The sequence below is a fragment of the Leucopleurus acutus genome (genome assembly GCF_964270905.1).
Source record: "Leucopleurus acutus genome assembly, chromosome: 1".
NCBI lineage: Eukaryota > Metazoa > Chordata > Mammalia > Artiodactyla > Delphinidae > Leucopleurus > Leucopleurus acutus.
This window is the reverse complement of record NC_139142.1, coordinates 29,917,791-29,938,937: the sequence shown is the minus strand read 5'-3', so window position 1 is coordinate 29,938,937 and position 21,147 is coordinate 29,917,791. Positions and strand designations below refer to the sequence as shown.

At 40.9% G+C, this 21,147-nt stretch overlaps 1 protein-coding gene across 1 annotated transcript in view; it reads left to right on the top strand.

Moving 5' to 3' along the window:
* RGS6 (regulator of G protein signaling 6) overlaps window positions 1–21,147 on the top strand; it is a gene marked incomplete at its 3' end in the record, with an annotated part of 570,256 nt that overhangs the window by 28,131 nt on the left and 520,978 nt on the right. The window contains exon 2 of the mRNA XM_082844867.1: window positions 4,431–4,534. Within this exon, the coding sequence (XP_082700993.1) occupies window positions 4,451–4,534 (84 nt within the window). The 5' untranslated portion in view covers window positions 4,431–4,450. The remainder of the gene's footprint in view (window positions 1–4,430; window positions 4,535–21,147) is intronic.

Sequence of the window (21,147 nt, the reverse complement as noted above, 5' to 3'; positions counted from 1 at the left end):
TTGATACGATTTCAATTTTCTTAAATTTACGAAGGCTTGATTTGTGACCCAAGATACGATCTATCCTGGAGAATGTTCCATGAGCACTTGAGAAAAATGTGTATTCTGTTGTTTTTGCATGGAATGTCCTATAAATATCAATTAAGTCCATCTTGTTTAATGTATCATTTAAAGCTTGTGTTTCCTTATTTATTTTCGTTTTGGATGATCTGTCCATTGGTGAAAGTGTGGTGTTAAAGTCCCCTACTATGATTGTGTTACTGTCGATTTCCCCTTTTATGGCTGTTAGTACTTGCCTTATGTATTGAGGTGCTCCTGTGTTGGGTTCATAAATATTTACAATTGTTATATCTTCTTCTTGGATTGATCCCTTGATCATTATGCAGTGCCCTTGTCTCTTGTAATTGTCTTTGTTTTAAAGTCTATTTTGTCTGATATGAGAATTGCTACTCCAGCTTTTTGATTTCCATTTGCATGGAATATCTTTTTCCATCCCCTCACTTTCAGTCTGTATGTGTCCCTAGGTCTGAGGTGGGTCTCTTGTAGACAGCATATATATGGGTCTTGTTTTTGTATCCATTCAGCCAGTCTATGTCTTTTGGTTGCGGCATTTAATCCATTTACATTTAAGGTAATTATCGATATGTATGTTCCTATTACCATTTTCTTAATTGTTTTGGGTTTATTATTGTAGGTCTTTTCCTTCTTTTGTGTTTCCTGCCTAGAGAAGTTCTTTACCATTTGTTGTAAAGCTGGTTTGGTGGTGCTGAATTCTCTTAGGTTTTGTTTGTCTGTTAAGGTTTTAATTTCTCTGTCAAATCTGAATGAGATCCTTGCTGGGTAGAGTCATCTGTGTAGTAGGTTTTTCTCCTTCAATATTTTAAATATGTCCTGCCACTCCCTTCTGGCTTGCAGAATTTCTGCTGAAAGATCAGCTGTTAACCTTATGGGGATTCCCTTGTGTGTTATTTGTTGTTTTTCCCTTGCTGCTTTTAATATTTGTTCTTTGTATTTAATTTTTGATAGTTTGATTAATATGTGTCTTGGCATGTTTCTCCTTGGATTTATCCTGTATTGGACTGTCTGTGCTTCCTGGACTTGAATAACTATTTCCTTTCCCATATTAGGGCAGTTTTTAACTATAATATCTTCAAATGTTTTGTCAGTCCCTTTCTTTTTCTCTTCTTCTTCTGGGACCCCTATAATTCGAATGTTGGTGCGTTTAATGTTGTCCCAGAGGTCTCTGAGACTGTCCTCAATTCTTTTCGTTCTTTTTTCTTTATTCTGCTCTGCAGTAATTATTTCCACTGTTTTATCTTCCAGGTCACTTATCCGTTCTTGTGCCTCAGTTATTCTGCTATTGATCCCTTCTAGAGAATTTTTAATTTCATTTATTGTGTTGTGCATCATTGTTTGCTCCTTAGTTCTTCTAGGTCATTGTTAAACGTTTTTTGTATTTTCTCCATTCTGTTTCAAAGAGTTTGGACATCTTTACTGTCATTATTCTGAATTCTTTTTCAGGTAGACTGCCTATTTCCTCTTCATTTGTTAGATCTGGTGGGTTTTTGCCTTGCTCCTTCATCTGCTGTGTGTTTCTCTGTATTCTTATTTTGCTTAACTTACTGTGTTTGGGGTCTCCTTTTCACAGGCTGCAGGTTCGTAGTTCCCATTGTTTTTGCTGTCTGTACCCAGTGGCTAAGGTTGGTTCAGTGGGTTGTGTAGGCTTTCTGGTGGAGGAGTGCCTGTGTTCTGGTGGATAAGGCTGGCTCTTGTCTTTCTGGTGGGCAGGTGCACATCTGGTGGTGTGTTTTGGGGTGTCTGTAGGCTTATTATGGGTTTAGGCAGCCTCTGTGCTAATGGATGGTGTTGTGTTCCTGTCTTGCTAGTTGTTTGGCATAGGGTGTCCAGCACTGTAGGTTGCTGGTCGTTGAGTTGAGCTGGGTCTTGGTGGTGAGATGGAGATCTCTGGGAGATGTTCACCATTTGATATTATGTGGAGCTGGGAGGTCTCCTGTGGACCAGTGTCCTGAACTCGGCTCTCCCACCTCAGAGGCACAGTCCTGATAACTGGCTGGAGCACCAAGATCCTGTCAGCCACACAGCTCAGAATAAAAGGGAGAAAAAAAGGAAAGAAAGAAAGAAGGTAAAATAAAATAAAATAAAGTTACTAAGATAAAAAATAATTATTAAAAATTTTTTTAAAAAAGTAATAAAAATAAAGAACAGAGGAAGCAAACCAAAAAACAAATCCACCAATGATAACAAGTGCTAAAAACTATACTTAAAAAAAATAAATAAATAAAACGGACAGACAGAACCCTAGGACAAATGGTGAAAGCAAAGGTATACAGACAAATTCACATACAAAAGCATACACATACACACTCACAAAAAGAGAAAAAGGGAGAAATATATATCTATATCGTCGCTCCCAATAGTCCACCGCCTCAGTTTGGGATGATTCGCTGTCTATTCAGGTGTTCCACAGATGCAGGTACATCAAGTTGATTGTGGAGATTTAATCCGCTGCTCCTGAGGCTGCTGGGAGAGGTTTCCCTTTCTCTTCTTTGTTCGCACAGCTCTGGGGGCTCAGCTTTGGATTTGGCCCCGCCTCTGCGTGTAGGTCGCTGGAGGGCGTCTGTTTTTCCGCTCAGACAGGACGGGGTTAAAGGAGCCGCTGACTCGGGGGCTCTGGCTCACTCAGGTCGGGGGGGGGAGGGAGGGGCACGGAGGGCGGGGCGAGCCTGTGGCGGCAGAGGCCGGCGTGACGTTGCAGCAGCCTGAGGCGCGCCGTGCGTTCTTCCGGGGAAGTTGTCCCTGGATCCCGGGATCCTGGCAGTGGCGGGCTGCACAGGCTCCCCGGAAGGGGGGTGTGGAGAGTGACCTGTGCTCGCACACAGGCTTCTTGGTGGCGGCAGCAGCGGCCTTATCGTCTCAAGCCCGGCTCTGGGGTCTGCGCTTTTAGCCTTGGCTTGCGCCCGTCTCTGGAGCTCCTTTAAGCGGCGCTCTTAATTCCCTCTCCTCGCGCACCAGGAAACAAAGAGGGAAGAAAAAGTCTCTTGCCTCTTCGGCGGCTCCAGACTTTTTCCCCGACTCCCTCCTGTCTAGCTGTGGCGCACTAGCCCTTTCAGGCTGTGTTCACGCTGCCAACCCCACCCAGTCCTCTCCCTGGGATCCGACCGAAGCCGGAGCCTCAGCTCGCAGCCCCGCCCGCCCCGGCGGGTGAGCAGACAAGCCTCTCGGGCTGGTGAGTGCCGGTTGGCCCTGATCCTGTGTGCGGGAATCTGCGCTTTGCCCTCCGCACCCGTTGCTGTGCTCTCCTCCGCGGCTCCGAAGCTGCCCCCCTCCGCCACCCGCAGTCTCCGCCCGCGAGGGGGCTTCCTAGTGTGTGGAAATCTTTCCTCCTTCACAGCTCCCGCCCACTGGAGCAGGTCCCGTCCGTGTTCTTGTCTCTGTTTTTCCTTTTTTCTTTTGCCCTACCCAGGTACGTGGGGAGTTTCTTGCCTTTTGGGAGGTGTGAGGTCTTCTGCCAGCATTCAGTAGGTGTTCTGTAGGCGTTGTTCCACATGTAGATGTGTTTCTGGTGTATTTGTGGGGAGGAAGGTGATCTCCACGTCTTACTCTTCCGCCATCTTGAAGCTCCCCCCCAGTACTTTGTTACTTTGGATGGCTGAATTACATTCCATGGTAGAGAGAGACCATATTTTTTTTAGCCGTTCATCAGTTGATGGACATTGAGTTATTTCCATTTTTCGGTGAATAGTGCTGCTCTGACAGACATTAGTGTTCAAATATTGGTTTGAATACCTGTTTTTAGTTATTAAGAGTAGAATTGCAAGGTTATATGGTAAATTCTATTCTGTGGTAAATTCTAACTTTTTGAGGAGCCAGCAAACTGTTTTCCATGGTGACTGAACCATTTTATATTCCTACCAACAATGTACAAGGGTTCTGATTTCTCTACATCCTTGTCAATGCTTATTTGAGTTAAAAAAATTATTATAACCATCCTAGTGGGTATAAAGTGGTATCTCCTTGTGGTTTTGATTTGCAATTCCTTGATAAAATATTCATATTTTAATACATAGAATTAATCATAAAATGAGCTTTGATAAGACAAAATCAACATGAAAATGAGTGGCTTCGTCTATCTCCAGGAGATTATTTAAGATTGGTGTATCATCTCCCCTAGAGTGAATGATTCTGGGCTGAAAATAAAACACACGTTGCTTTGAAATTAGAATGTATGTGGATAATAAGACTACAGTTATCCCCAACCTAAAAAAATACTGCTTAAAGTAATGAGGAAAAAAAGAAATTACATCACGTTTTGTTTCCATGCCACCTGACAAAAGATACTTAGTTCTTTGCATGGCATTTCTTTATGTAATTCTTTCCTGTCTTAATGGTCTATTTATTTATTTTCACAGTGTGAGTGAAGACACCCAGGATGGCTCAGGGATCCGGGGATCAAAGAACAGTGGGGATTGCAGACCCAGAGGAGAGTTCTCCAAATATGATAGTCTACCGCAAAGTAAGGCATCTGGTTAAACGCTGGGGGTGCTGCTGTGTACGTGTCTGTGTTCTGTGTAGGGTTGACTGACGGTTGATGGCTCCACAAATGTTTTCTGCCTAAACGGCCTTGACTGTTGAATGAATAATTTTCTTCTCATATCCTCTGATTCCCGAATTTTAAAATTCAAGGAAGTTAGGTCTTGTCATCCTTGGTATTGAACACTTGAAAAACACTCTATAGCTTAGTTTTCTTTAAACCAAAGATTGCCTGAACAATGCAAATAGACACGTGTTGTCCTTTTGCGTAAAGGCCTTAGTGTAACATTAATTAATTGAATGTGTTCAAACCTGTAATACAGATAAGATCTGGTCTAGATACTGTGGGAGGGACACAGAGGTGTGTATGTATTAGACAGTTTATAGCTGGTAGGAGACATAAGATGTACACAGATAACTGTTACAGCATCCAAGTGTTAATTTCCAAAAGAGAAGTGCAAGTAGAGTGTTACATAATCTCAGGGGAGGGGGCGATTACTTCCAGCCTCTGAGATCTGGGATGGGCTGTGGAGGAGAGGCCTTTGAACTCAGTTTTAAAGGATCTGTAGGATTCCCTTCTGTGGAAAATAGAAGTGAAGAGCAACATTCAAGGCAGTGAGATGCATTTAGCAAATGCAAAGAGCTAGAGAAAGTGAAGGGCAACCAGAACCAGTTAGCTTGGGCCGAGGATGAATTACAAGTAAATGGAGTAAATGGAGGAGAGATTTGGGGAAGAGAGTCTGGGATGGAGCCAGATTTTAGAATGTTGAATCATAGGCAATTTAATCATCAAAAACGTTAGTGCCAGGAGTTGTAAGATCAACATTTCTTTGGGATTATGAGCCTTGCGCCAGTGTGCCAAGTGGACTGTTATCGAGGGCGGGTTGGAGGCTTTGGTGGGGTGCTTCCGTATCTGTGAGAAAGGTAAGGAGGACCCTAATCTAGCAGGGAAAATGCCCCTCAGAAAGGAGCAGGACTGAGCAGAGGGATTAAAGAGTCTGAATTAGCAATGACTTGGAAACAGAATGAATGTGAAATTAGAAGGTGAATAAAGAGTCAGAGATAACTGGGTTTTTGACCTTGGGTGATAGAAAGGCATTGGTGCTATTAATTCAAATAGGAATATTGGGAAGCATATGTTTTAAAGGAAGGAAATATGGTACATAAGTTTTACTTGTGCATTGCTGAATTTGAGGAAACAGTTGTTGCTTCTCATACACCTTTTTGATGTCTGCACGTTTGTAAAAATGTAGCCTAACTGTATCATATATTAATAAGGAAAATGAGTTCATCTCATTCATTTCGCTAAATATTTGAGTTGTCTGCTGAGTTCTGTGTGTTCTGCAAGATTCTGTGTTCTGTCTATGTTAATCATATGTGCAATGTTGAACTAGATATTCCTGGATGAACAATATGGTGAATTTTTCTTTTTTCCATGTAAAAACAGAGCTCTCAAACTAATCTTGCTTTTAGTACCAAATTCCTTAATCCTTTGCTTTGAAAAAGAATGCTTAGATAACCCATCCCTAAGAGAGATGTTTATTAAGTTGTAGTAAAGAAAAAAAAGATTAGTGGGGCTAACCAAGTTGTGAGGCATATAGAATAATATAGAGACGTTTATTCGTTACCTTCTTAACCCACCTCAAACTAGGAGACCCTCTGCCAAGCACATAGGAACATGGGGTTTGGGGTCAGATCTGGGTTAAAATTGCAACTCCGCCACTTCCTAGTGGTGTGACCTGGAGTCGGTTATTTAACTTCTGTGAGTCTCTGTTTCTTCATCCAGAAAAGGGGGAAAAGGTGGGAGAAAGGATAGTACCTCCAGGAGTTACTGTGAAGATTCATTTGGATAAAGTAATTAAAGCATCTTACATCCTGCTTGGTATAGAAGTGGTCCATGATTAATGCTTCTTTTTTTTTTTTATCTTTCGGTCTTGTAGCGATAGTAACACTTGGAGAGGAAATAAATTATAAAATATATAAATGTTGGTGCTGTTAATAAGGTGATTAAAGTGCATTTATACAGTGAGTTGCTTTTTATGACACAGGAAAACAAGGCAGATATTTTTATTTTATTCAGGAGATTGCAAATTAATGGATTATTAAAGGTTAATAAGAAATGTAAAGGTCATGTAATACAAACATCTTCCCACAAGAATGTTTGGTATTATGTTGAAAGGGAAAACTTCCTACAGGTTTGTGGGAACTTGATTTTTACTTTTTAGGTGGTATCAGGGGGCTCTTCATTTTTAAATTTTAATTTAGCTACAAAGTTGTAAAATGCTGTAATTGTTTAGAGAAATGACTATTAGTTATTTGGTTTCTATATTGGAAATCTGTCTTGCTTCCTCATGATAAATCTGTGGGGGGTATGTATGTGTTCATGTTATTTGCTATGTTAGTTAATTGGTATAAAAGGGACATTGGATCTGTGCCATCTATTAGAAAGAAAGCAGGCACACTTATTGCCCCGTATGGGTCCAGGACCTGGAATCATTTAAACCTAGTTAGTTTGACTAACTTAGGCCCTGGTTGTGTTTGAAACATGGGATATTCACCTAGTTTTCTGCTGTAGACTGACCACTGCCTGTGACCAAGACTTACCTACTGCAGGACACTATCCTCAAGGTATAGGTAAAGATTGAATCTTGAAACCAAGGTTGATTCAAAATGTTTTCTATGGAAGTCCTCTTGTATAATGATTTATTCAAGGTCATAGCTATAAAATCAAACCTTTTCTCAGAGTTCTACAGCAAAAATTTACATTAAAAATGTGGAAATAGTGCTTTCATTTTAATTTTCTTTCTCTTGCTTGTTATTTCTTTCTCTTGTCAGATGTTTTCAGTGTGAAATTTTTGCTTGGACTATGTTGTGTTGATTCAGATGCTGACATTTAAAAAGCTAAATCTAGAGAAATGAAACTTTTGAGTAAACCTCCGACTAATAAGTGTCCATAATGTTGTTGTGACTTTTAAATGCCATTTAGGATGGTAACCTTCTGACATGTGAGTAATGATGGGTGGGTTTCTTAAGCCTATACTTTTCAGAATACTCTTTATTTTCTTTTCATGTGTTCTATGTCATTAACTATGAGAAGTTATCCTTTCCCAAGGCATGATTTATTTATTGACTTGAGCAGACTTTCTAATTTAGTTTTTTTTATCCTTCATATTCACATTTTGGATTGGAGGTGTGCATGAAAAATGTATTGGTCACATTAAAAGTCTACTTAAAAGAAAGCCTTAATTATTCATTGTCGTCTAGACCTGTTAACCTTTTTTTCTTTTTTCTTTTTTTTTTTTTTAATCCTGGATCCAAAAGATCCTGGGGTCATGGAATTGCCCAATGTAATGATGATATTTGAACCTGGCTATACATCAGATCATTTAGGGGTACTTTATAAAAATGCTGGTCCTCAAAGAACCCCCAAGTTGTTTGTGTTTAATATGTCTGAGCTGGGTCCTAGGAATCTGAGTTTTAAAGTGTTCTCAAGAGAATCTGATGCCCAGCTAAGTTTGAAACACATTTATTTAGTGTCTTTTAAAATATCCAGGTGGAGTATGCAGTGTAAAGTCATGGGGAAGTTGGTGTCTTGAATTGGGTTTTTGATTTTGTAATTATTTGCAGATCTTTCAAGATGTAGAAAAACCAGGCTCTTAAAGAGTTAGAATTGAGGAATTTTAGTAGCTTCATCTTAGAGATTTTCTAGTCAATACCCTCATCTTATAGATGGGAAAATTAAAGTATGGGGAAGATGCATAACTTGCTGAAGGTTACTTGGCAGTTTCCCAGTGAACCAGTGATTGTGTCCAGGTAACTCGACAGCCCAATTGGTGTCCTCTCTCCTGTTATGTTATCAATCACAAACTAACATTACTACATTGTTGGGGCTGAAAGCCATTGGTTAAATTAAATAAATGAAAATACCACGTGGCAGATCTTTGGTTTTCGAGGTTATTCTCAGAGGTGTGACTTGGGTTACCTTTGAACATTTGTAATGCTCAAGTTTCATTCTTCTTGCTAGTGCTCTTGTTTCCTGGATGAAGATGTTCTGAAATGTTTACTTTCTTTTATAGCTAGGAATTCTTTTGAGTAAGAGTAGGTTGCTTTCTGATTTTATCTGGTTCTCTGAGAGGTGTTGGTAATGTCTCCTGACAAATTTCCACCTGGACTGGCAATGTTATTTGGTAGAACTCTGGGAAATTAAATGGTAGGTGGACAGAGAAAATTGTAGCTTACTGTGACCCAGGCTAGGGTCAGGAGGTGGTACGATGTGATGGAAGATGCCAAACAGGGAGCCAAGAGCCCTGGATCACTTACTGCTTTGGTTCTCTCGATGGGGAACTTCATCTTCCTGGCTCTGTTTCTTATTTTGCCTTCCTCCTTCCCAACTAAGGAACACGTCTTACAAAAAATATGTATGTATTTAGTGTCTACATAAAATAGAAAGAAGCATGATACAATTAACCCTGTTTACTCACAGGGTAAACTTAATAAACAAACTCAATAAATAAAATACTGTTTTGGCTTCATTTCCTCTTATGTAAAGTGATGGGGATTGGACTAAATAATGTGCACAGAACTTCTCTGCAGTGATTTTGAGAAAGCTAGCAGCAGGACATTGTTTTGGAATTCATTGACGGCAGTTGTAGAGGCCAGTGCAGTTGAGAGTCAGGGAACCTGCAGACCCTGGTGACCAAGGCGCAATGAGGATTAGAAACTCTTTAATTAGCAAATATGTATCAAGTGTCATTTGTGTGCCAGACATTGTTAGATGCTAGGAAGGCAAGATGGATACTATTCCCTGAAAGAACCCATTGGCCAGTGGGGCAGAGATGGGATAACTAGGCAATTGCAATGCACATAGAGGTACACTGAGGGGTCTGGGAGGAGATAGAAGGGTTGGGAGGTCCATATCAGGAGAGAGGATGATGATGTCATAGAAGACATCCAGAGGGTTTGGCCTGCCTTAATTCTTGAAAGACAAATAAGAATTAACCTTGCAGAGAATGGGAGAAAAACTGTGGAGGCAGAAGGACTAGCACATGCAAAGGGACAGAGTTGTAATGTATACTGAGTTCTGGAAACTTCCAGTGGCTGTTTTCCTGGAGCTAGGTTTCTGTGATGAAGGTTGAGAAATAAAGCTGGATAGGTAGATTAGGGCCAGATCATAAAAGATCTTATACATCAGGCAAGGAGTTTGGATGCTGTGCAGGTATCTTCTCTTTCTGTCTCTGCACCCACAGTCCCCTGCTCTATATGCTGCGCACTGTACCATGTGGACTGCATCTACAGGGCTCCCGTGACCTCTGGCTTTCAATTGAATTTGGTCCATGGGAGCCTGAGGAGAGGTGGTGGGGGGAGGAAGAAGAGCAAGGTCAGGGTATTTCTTCCCCTGGCCCCCTCTTGGCAAGGTCTCACACTGGCTGTGTCCCTTGACTGAAGGTCATTGCTCCTCTCTAGGCAGGCTGCTCTCCTCCTCTGGGTCCAGATACCCTTTTCTTCGACTCGTCCTTTTGGGCCTTGGGGTGGTGGTTCCAGTTTGTATTAGTAATCTATTGCAGTATAACACATCACCCCCCAACTCAATGGCTTAAACACGACATTTATTGCCACAGTTTCTGTGGGTCCATAATCCAAGTGCAGATTAGTTGGGTCCTCTGGCTCAGGATCTCTCACAAGCTACAGTCAAGATGTTGGCTGGAATTGCAGGTTCATCTGAAAGTTCAACTGGGGAAAGGCCCACATCCAGGCTCACTCATGTGGTTCTTGGTGGGATTCAATTCCTTGAGGGTTATTGAATGATCGCCTCGGTTCCTCACTGTCTGTTGTCTGTTACTCTCAGTTCCTTTCCATATGTGTCTCTCTATAGGGTAGGTCACAACATAGAAGCCTGTTTTATCAGAGTAAGCAAGGAAGAGGTGGAGGGTGGGGGGGTTGGCAGTGGGAGTCATACTATTTTATAACCTAATCTTGGCTGTAACACTCCATCCCTTTCATTAGGGGCAAGTCTCCAGGTCTAGCCCTCAGTCAAGGTGAGGGGTTTATACAAGGGCACAAATACCCAGAGGTAGAGATCATCATGGGCCACTTCAGAAGCCATTTACCATAGGGTTCTACTTCCACAAGTCAGAGGTTCCTGAATGTTCCCTCATGGTTCCCCTATGCCCTGCTACTTCTTTATACTTGATCCTTTCTGAAATAAACCTTCCTTGAATTGTCCTATATTTTATTTGCCATCTGCTTGCCGATAAGCCTCTGACTCATACAGGTCTAATCCCCGAAGCAAAGAGAATCCACTGAGATCCCATTTCTCTTCGCAATGAAATTCTCCACAAAAGGATTTAAATCAGGGAAGTCAGTGTTCAGTGTTCAGGATGGGATTGTGGAGGGAGGCTGTAAGAGAAATGGTAGGATTAGTAAGCAGAAGAATAGTTTGGTGACTTTATAGGAATTCACGGGAGGAAAAAATGATGTCCAACTCAGTGGCAGTGATAATGTAGATGAAGAGAAGTGCTTGAGAGCTGTTTAGGAGGTAGAATCTACAGGATTTGGTGACTGATACGATGCAGGGCAGATCTGATGGTAACGAGAGGGAATGAGAGGGTTCCTCTAACTAGGTTATACCTGGGAGTTGCCTGAAGGTCTCTGGGGCAACAAAATTTTGAACCAAATAACAATGGAATTGGATTGCCTTCCCCTCTTCTTGTATGTAGATAAATCAAGAGGGTCATGGAAAGAGGCTGTAACTGGACCAGGATATCTGGCTACTTATTGTCACTGCCCCGCTAGTTCACTTTTGGCCCTGCACAAGTTGTTTCCATGTTTTATGAAGTCCAGTTTTGTCATTTGTGAAATGAAGTGTTAACTAGGCTGAGTGATCTCAAAAGCACTTTGAATTCTAACGTTCCAGGGCTTTAATAATCCGTAATAAAGAAATCCACATTTTATTATGCTTATTCTTTCATAGCCTCCTTTGCTTTCTTTTTAATTTTCTTTAAAAAGTTAACCCAAGTAAAATTTTAAAACACAGGGATGTCAGTAGGTTTAAAACAAATACTTTCTGGTCTTGGCTGTCTTTCATTTTCTTGTCTTTTTTTTTTTTTAACATTAAATAAAATTCCCAAGGACAAACTACAGAGAGTGTTCTGGGTAACTAATTTAATCGTTCAATCTGCTTTTTAAGATTCCTTTCATTAAATATTTTGAAGGTTCTTAATTGCCTTAGGAAAAAACTGTTCTGTTTTCCATTTCCCCTAGGATTAAACTTGTGAGGGGAAATGCTTCCCATCCCATTATCTTGGTTGGCAGGAGACAGGAGTGCAGGCAAGTTCCAGACCAGTGCTATCAGTGTCCACAGATGAAAGGGATGGTATTTTTAGTGTGGAGAATAGCTCAGTGTGGTTTAATATGATGTGTTTGCCTGAATATAACTTTCTAGTTTGAAAGCCTTTGGTGTATTTAAGGCTTCATTTCATTTTTTCAATTTTTTCCCCTCATTTCATTTCAAAGAGTCTAAGATTTTACACTTTGGCAGACAGTTTATTACTCTAGCTATTGATACTCCTGTATCCTTGTGCTATGGAGAACCTGAGTGGCCACTGAGGGGATTCCCCATTCTCAGGATTTTTGAACAAGAAAAACTGAAAGTTAATAAATGTCTGTGAAAGGAAAATAAATGTGTTAAATCATTGGGGGGGGGTAGGAGGGTTATTTTTAAAAAATCTGTTAGTTTGCAAATACAAATCAAAATTGAAAAAAGGCAATGAGGGAATGGAAAAAATATACAAAGATATAAATACAGATATAGACATACACCCATTCCAAAAGAATATCCATACTCTTTGGTGAATAATATCCAAAGATGGAAATAAATCAAATGTCTCTTGAAAGGGAATTAATTAAATAATTATTCATATTTGGGATGATCCCACAGTTAGGTTACTGAACTTCTGTTCTGGTAGACCTAATAATTGCTTTGAAAGGGAGATGGTTACTGACAGCCGGAGATATGGTCAGATTGACTGTTCTTTATTTTTAAAACCCTGTAAGACTTTATCCTTTTTCTTTTACTTGCTAAATATAATGGTTATGTAGATGTATTAAAAATTATTGTTTCCATTATTCTTAATTATTTTCTGCACCTCTGTGCTTACATCTGGAGTCATTTTTCTTTTGTCTGAAGAACTACCTTTAGTATCTTCTGTAGTGCAGGTCTGCTGGACATAAATTCTCTCAGTTTCTCTTTTTCTAAAAATGTCTTTGTTTCATCTTCATTTTTTGGAGGGTGCTTTTCCTGCATATGGAATTCTAGATTGTCAGTTATTTTCTTTCCACACTTTAATGATAACTTTCTTTGTCTCTTGGCTTCTGTGGTTTTTGTTGTGAAGTTACCTGTCAGTTTTGTTACTTTGTTGAATGTCATCTCTTTTTTTAATCTTTGACTGCTTTTAGGATTTCTTTCACTTTGGTTTTAGCAATTTTACTATGAGCTGTTATTTTCTTTTTACTTATTGTTCTTAAAGTTAATAGCAGTTCTTTTTATTTGATTGGTGTTTGGAAAATTCTCAGCCATCATCTTCTCAAGTATTGTTTATGTCTAGTTTTCTCTTTTTACTCTTCTTGGGATTTAGTTCATATAGTATGACTTTTTCTCTGTGTTTCATGTTCTTTGTGCTCTTTTCTGTATTTTTTATTCCTCAGTGTTTCAATATGGATGTTTTCTACTGACCTAACCTCCAGTTTACAAATTTTTTCCTTAACTGTATCTAATCTGTGGTTAAATCCATCCAATTGAATTTATAACATTAGTTATTACTATTTAAGTTCTAAAATTTCCATTGAATTCCTTTTGATAGTTTCCAGTTTCCTGCTAAAATTCTCTATTTTGTCATTTAATTCCTTAAACATATTAATCATAGTTATTAAGTTAGTACCTGATACTTCAAAATCGATATCACTTGCTTGATTGTTTATATTGTCTTCAATTTTTTTTCTAGTTATTTTTTCTTAAGTTCTGCACATTGTTTATACAACTAACATTGAGAGATAATTTTTAAGGCTCTGGGGGAATGTTATCTTACTCCAGAGGGTACTTAGTTCTAACTGTTTCTTTTTTCTATCAGTTAGGCAAGGGGCAGACTACCTTAATCTAATCAGATACAGAGAGTATATGTAGCAGGATTTTAGTTCTTGTTAGGGCTAGTATATTTCTAGATCACCTTTACTCTTGGGTGCAAACTCTTCTGGTCCCAACAAAACCCCTGGATGTTCGCTCAGTTTCCTCATCCTTGGTGACTCTGACCTTCAGTTGTTGCCCCTTGAGCTCCATGAGACTTCTGAAAGCACAGATCATCTTCTCTGTCATGCCTTTTGCTTAAGAAATTGGCAGTGTCCTGAGAGGAAAAAGAAACTCCAGTTGCCAGGCTCATCTTCTTAGCTCTCTTCTTTTTCAGATCTTGGTCTAAAGTTCTTACTGCCTTTGTAGCTCTCCAATGCCTTCAGACAAATTTAACAAAACATTTTTCAGTCTCTCTGGTTACTCTCAGCAGGAGGGTTTTCCTGAAACATTTACTTAGCCAGTGCCAGAAGTAGAACCTTAGAACATTGGCTTTGAAGGAAGATAGATCTGTCCCTGATAGCCTCAGTTTGCTCTTAAAATGTTTTAGAAAAGACATTTCCTGAGTGGTTTATTGGTTTAGGGTGGCAGTGGTAGAGATGAAGAACATGAGGGACTTTCAGTATATTTAGAAAGTAGAATTGACTTGGAGGGTGAGAGAGAAGGATTCGGGGCTGATGACTAGGATTTGGGCCTGGGTAGTTGGGTGACTGGTGGCACCAGTCACTGGGGTAAGTAGGAGGAGGAAGATGACTCTAAAGTGTAATATCACCACAGTACCCAAATGACATTTATTCACCCCAACCTAGTTCTACAGAACTCTAGAAAGGGGGACTATGTCAGGCAAATAACTCTAATAGGAAATGGGCCTGAAAAGAAGCTTTATCTAAAGGAAATCTTACCTGGCTCTAAAGAGCTTTTTGGTCTAGAAAACAGGACATAGTTTATACCTGTCAGTATGACACTTCTGAACATTTTTGTATTTGTTTCCTAGGGCTGCGATTACAAATTGCCACAAGCTGTTCGGCTTAAAATAATAGACATTTATTCTATCACAGTTCAGGAGACTAGACGTATGAAATCAAGGTGTCAGCAGGGCTGTGCTCCCTCTGAATGCTCTAAGGAAGAATCCTTCCTTGCCTCTTCCAAGCTTCTTGTGGCTGCCAGTAATCCTTGGTATTCCTTGGATTATGGCTGCATAAATCCAATTTTACTTCCACCTTCACATGGCCTTCTGCTTCTGTGTCTTCACATGGCCTTCTTATAAGGTCATTGGATTTAGGACCCACCCTAATCCAGTCCAATTCAGATCTGATATTCACTTAACTAATTACATCTGCAAAGGTCCCATTTCCAAATATGGTCACATACACAGGTATCAGGGGTTAGGATCTCAACATGTCTTTTGGGGGGACACAATTCAACCTGTAATAGTTTCTAATTTTTCTCTGCCTGAAGCTTAGCGCTCCTTGCAAAAAACAAACCAACAAGTAGTATATATTTTAATAAATTTATTTATTTTATTATTTTATTTATTTATTGTTTTTGGCTGCGTTGGGTCTTCGTTGCTATGTGCCGGCTTTTCTCTGGTTGCGGCAAGTGGGGGCTACTCTTTGTTGTGGTGCGCGGGCCTCTCATTGCGGTGACTTCTCTTATTGTGGAACACCGGCTCTAGGTGCACAGGCTTCAGTAGTTGTGGCTCACGGGCTCTAGAGCACAGGCTCAGTAGTTGTGGCACACGGGCTTAGTTGCTCCGTGGCATGTAGGATCTTCCCGGACCAGGGCTTGAACCCGTGTCCCCTGTGCTGGCAGACGGATTCTTAACCACCGCACCACCAGGAAAGCCCCAACAAGTAGTATATTTATTGAACATCTGCTTCTGGTAAGGCACTGTAATTTATCCCCCCCCCCACTTTTGTGTGGGGGAATAAAAAGTAGGGTACCACATGGTCCCTGTCCTAGACAATTTTAGATTGTCCTAGACAATCTCCCCAATTGGGGAGACCAGGGGTGGTGCAAGACTAAGGAAGAAAATAAGCATTTATTAGCTACCCAGTGTATACCAGACGCTGTCCTGGGTGCTGAACATACACTGAATCATTTAATCATTAGAATAGCTTGTTAGGTAGGTGGTGGTCACCCTATAATTCAGATAAGGAAACTGAGTTTCAGAAGGGTTAAACAACTGGTATGGGTATTTGAATCTGGGCTTGCTTTATTTTAAAGCATGTGGTTTTTAAAAATAAGTTGAATTACATAAAAAAAGAAAAAAAAAGGAAATTTCAAGGCTGTTTATAATTAATTACAGGAGAGTTGGTGTGCACAGGATAGGCATCCAGAGGAAAAGAAATTTGAAGAGAAATGACGTGAATCTTTAAGAAAGGGTAGGATTCAGTCTGGTAGAAAGAGAGCCAAGAAATGATTCTAGGTGATGGGTGCTATCTGAGAAAAATATGAGATGTTAAGAAAACATAAGATGATAGGACTTCCCTGGAGGCACAGTGGTTAAGAATACACGTGCCAATGCAGGGGACATGGGTTCAAGCCCTGGTCCTGGAAGATCCCACATGCCACAGAGCAACTAAGCCTGTGCGCCACAACTAATGAGCCTGCACTCTAGAGCTGGCAAGCCACAACTACTGAGCCTGCCCACACAGCTACTGAAGCCTGTGCGCTTAGAGCCCATGCTCCGCAACTAGAGAAGCCACCGCAATGAGAAGCCCGCGCGCCGCAATGAAGAGCAGCCCCCTCTCACCGCAACTAGAGAAAGTCCGTGCGCAGCAACAAAGACCCAACACAGCCATACATACATATATACATACATGCATAAATAAATCAAACATAAGATGTATTTAGGAGATAGTATATTTTATAATACTAAATCTAGGAGCTGTGCCTGATGTAATAATAGCCTCATTCTTTGTATGGAGACCCTGAAGCATGAAATCATAAAATATTTTTAGTTCTGAAACTCACATGGCAAGATATTGGTACAGCTGAGCTTTCCACCAACTGATTTTCTTTCTCCCTTTCCTCTTAAGAAACAATTTGTTTTCCATTTTAAAAGTTATAATTGCATTTTGAAAGAATCGAAGCATGAACTATAGAAAAAAAAAATCTCACATATTCCTACCATGCAGATATGACTACAGTAACATTTTGGTCTGTTTCCTCCCAGTTTTTTAATTTGTATCAGCAGTGTATATATAATACATTAACCTAATGGGTAATCATAGTGTATGTACAATTTAATGTTTCCCTATCATATCCTAAGCATTAATCTGTGCCACAATACATTATCATTATCATAGTTTTGAAGGTTGCTTGATATCCTAAGCGGATTATGTCCCATAATTTAATTTTGTAGTCTCTCCTAATTAATAGCAGAATTTAGAATTCCTAGGTCAAAAGGCATAAACTGTATTGTAACTCCTGATACCCACACCCACACCCACACCCACTTTTTTTTTCCTAGAGGGTCAATCTTGGTTTTTGCATGGATACGCTACGTTTCCCTGGGTAAAGTTCTGTGTCAGCAGACTGCAGAGAAAGAGAGTGAGGGGATTTCTAATAATCAGGGCCAGTGTCTGCTTCACTCTTAACCTCTACACCAGCTGCTTCGTGTGCTGCTGCCTGACTAGCTTTGCAGCACCAGCCTTGTCTCGGGAGCCTCAATGCTGGGGGATTCAGACACTTTCAACCTGGAACCTTTCCAAGCCATTTGCCATTGTGTCCTCTATTTGTTTATCTTAAGCAACTAACTAAATAAGAATAATAGCTCAGCCTCTTCTCACTCCCCACAGCATTTTTCCTGCCTCACCACCCCTGCCTATAGTTTAACCGTGCGGTTGCTTCTTATATTTTAAAGCTCAATACAAAAGCACAGTCCTGAGAAGCAGCCAAGTCCTGCAGCCAAGTTTGAAGAATAAAACTTTAAAACAGCCCTTCTGTCACCCACTGGGGAGGGGAGGCAGGCTTTGCTATAAATAAGTCACATTCCATTTCTATCTCATCCTTTGCAGTCCTCTTGGATAACGCTTTTCATACATGACTACAGTGTTCTCGAACTGCCCACTCGCCCCTTTCAACCTGCCATCTTATATCTCATTTTATTTAAATGTTTAGTGGTTCTGGAGTTTAGGGACCCTGCCTGAGAGAGGGCTAGAACTTTCCTTTCATCCTCCAGGGTTAGGTGTCATGAGACAAAGAGGCCGACTTGTTAGAAACGATACTTTATCTGGCAAATTTTTAGCAGATGCCTGTATTAGTTTTCTACTGCTGCTGTAACAGATTACCACAATTTGAAACGAAACAGATTTATTCTCTTAGAGTTCTGGAGGTCAGAAGTTGAAAATGATTTGGCCGGGCTGCATTCCTTCTGGAGGCTCTGGGGGAGAATCCATTTCCTTCCTTTCTCTGGAGGCTGCCCACATTCCTCAACTCAGGACCCCTTATCACTCTGACCTCTGCTTCAGTCACTGTGTCACTTTCTCTGACTGACCCTCCTGCCTCTCTCTCACAGGAAACTGTGATTACATGAAGCCCACCCAGATACCCCAGAATAACCTCCTCATCTCAGAACCCTTAACTTAATCACACTCGCAAAGTCCCTTGTGCCATGGAAGGTAGCATATTCACAGGTTATTCACAGGTTTTAGGGACTAGGTTGTGGACATCTTTGGAAGGGGCATTTATTCTGCCGGTCACACTGTCTATCTTTGGAAAGGGAAGGAAAAATAATTTTGGAATTTTATCTTTTTTTCATAGCTGGGGAGGGTGTGTGCTGAAGGATTGGTATTCCTTTCAGTGTTTGGTAGATACAACCTAAATTAAGTCTGGGATATCCATTTGTATTGGGCCAAGTCCATCTGAGGGCAGAAAAGAGAAGCCTTTCAGCAACCAGCAGTGAGGATGGGAGGGTGTTTCAGTTAAAGACCTTCCTTCCTCTTCACTGGGTGCCCTTATTAGGTCCTGCTCAGGACACAAGCAAGCCCTTGCCGTTGAAGGGAAATGACCGAGCAGGTGCATTCAGAATAAATGAAGGAAAACCTCCTTTACTGTAGCCCCATATCGTGTGGCTTCCTTTTAGGACTGTTTGTCTCCAGTTATTTTATATTTTAGAATCTATACAAATTATGGTACTGAGCAATATAATTAATAAACACTTTCCCCATGGCTGGCCAGCCAGTACAGTAGAAGACCATGACCTTACTTTTTTTTTTAAGCGATAAGAGAGAGTGCTGTCAAAAGGCACTACCGAATGTAAAATAGATAGCTAGTGGGAAGCAGCCGCATCGCACAGGGAGATCAGCTCCGTTCTTTGTGACCACCTAGAGGGGTGGGATAGGGAGGGTGGGAGGGAGGGAGACACAAGAGAGAAGAGATATGGGAACATATGTATATGTATACCTGATTCACTTTGTTATAAAGCAGAAACTAACACACCATTGTAAAGCAATTATACTCCAATAAAGATGTTAAAAAAAAAAAAAAAGGCACTCGCCTTAGCCTGAGAGGAATGGCAGTCTGCTTGTTGCCTTTCCTGAGCCCCCTCTTTCCACCCTTTTTCATGCGCTGGCGAGGAGTTGTGACATGTAATGGCCAACAAAAGGCACACAAGTGCTAGTATTGGCAGTAAAACTGCCCAGGAAGAGCATGACCCTTGCTGCTAGAAGGATTCAAGGTAGATGAGCCCCTCCAGGGAGCTAGTCAAGGAAGCATATGGTAGAGCCTAACTGCCAGCAAGGGATTGGAGTGAGCTTTTTCTCCAAGAAGTTATTAATATCATTAAGTTCACTGCCTTCCTGGGAAGAAGTGGTCAGTAGGTGAAAACAAACAAGCTACTGCTGCTGATGACACATTACAACTTTAGGACAGTGGTCGGCAAACTACTTGTCCTGGGACCAAATCCATCACCGGCCCAGTTTTTGTATGGCACTCCAGCTAAGGATGGTTTTTCCATTTTGAAATGGTTGGGAGGAATCAAAAGAGGAGCAACATTCCATGATGTGTGAAAATTATGTGAAATTCAAATGTCAGTGTTTGTAAATCACGTTTTATGGAAACAAAGCCATGCCATTGCTTCACCAGTTGTCTGTGGCCTTTGTTGTGCCACCGTGGAGGAGTTGAGTGCTTATGACAAGAGACTGACCATATGACTGGCAGAATCTAAAATATTTACAAACTGGCCCTTTACAGAGCCGTTTGCAGTCTCTGTTTAGGGGATTTGGAAGAGACTGAAGAAGCATCTGCCAACGTCCTTGTTGGGACAATATTTCCATAGGAACCAAGACCCAGTGATTCTGCATAGTGTTGGCTCATTTCCAGGAACCCACGGAGAGTCTAACTGCAGGATGGGCAAAGGAGAGAACTTAACTGCAGGATGGGCATACGAGATAACTCGGGGACCAGGGTGCATTCATGTGCTATAAATAACACACAGGTCCTGTCATTCCACCCTGGAAGGGTATGTCCCCCTTTACTGAGGGGTCACAGAGTTTGTACCGGTGCTTTACAGAAGAGATTTTGTTTGTCTGGTTGTTTGTTTTTTTTAATGAAAAAGAGCATATTGAGCCGTTGGAAGTGTTGGGCTGTGTGTTCTGAAATGTCCTCCTGGTAGGAAAAGCACTAGCTACCTACGTTTCAGATGCAGCATCCAAATGGCTCTCCTGCCTCCAGGACCCACTTTGTCTGGGTATCTGGCCAGGGCTTGGCATGTGATTGCTCACACTGATAGCACCTCTGCAAGTTCACTGCTGTTATTCCCACTCTGCCTGCGAGGAGAGGGGCTTCTGGTGGGTAAGCTCATGCCTGGGGTTCCACTCAAGGTGTGAAGCCATTTCTTCACAGACCAGGCTCTTTTCATAAGACCTGGAAGGAACAGTCCAACCACCTGGGAAGCTGCTTAATTCTGGTCTTTAATCTAGGATAGCAGGGCTATCACAAGCTCATAAGCAAAATGTCCCAATCACTGAGATATAGTATTCAGGAATAATATTAAGTACCATCAACAGACGCTTAGGTTGTTTCTGTGTCTTGGCTGTTGTGAAGAATGCTGCAACAGACATGCGAGTGCAGGTGTCTCTCTGAGATCCTAATTTTGTTTTCTTTGTATATATACCCCAGAGTGGGCTTGCTGGATCATATGGTAGTTCTACTTTTTAATTTTTTGAGGAACCTCCATACTGTTTTTTTAATATTAGCTGTACCCACTTACATTCACCAGCAATGAGCAAGTGTTCCCTTTTCTTCACATCCTTGTCAATACTTGTCTCTTGTCTTTTTGATGATGGCCATCCTAACAGGTGTGAGGTGATATCTCATTGTGGTTTTAAAAAATTTCTATTTTATATTGGAGTACAGTTGATTAATAATGATGTGTTAGTTACAGGTGTACAGCAGTGTAATTCAGTTATACCCATACAAGTGTCCATTCTTTTTCAAATTCTTCTCCCATTTAGGTTATTACTCTCATTGTG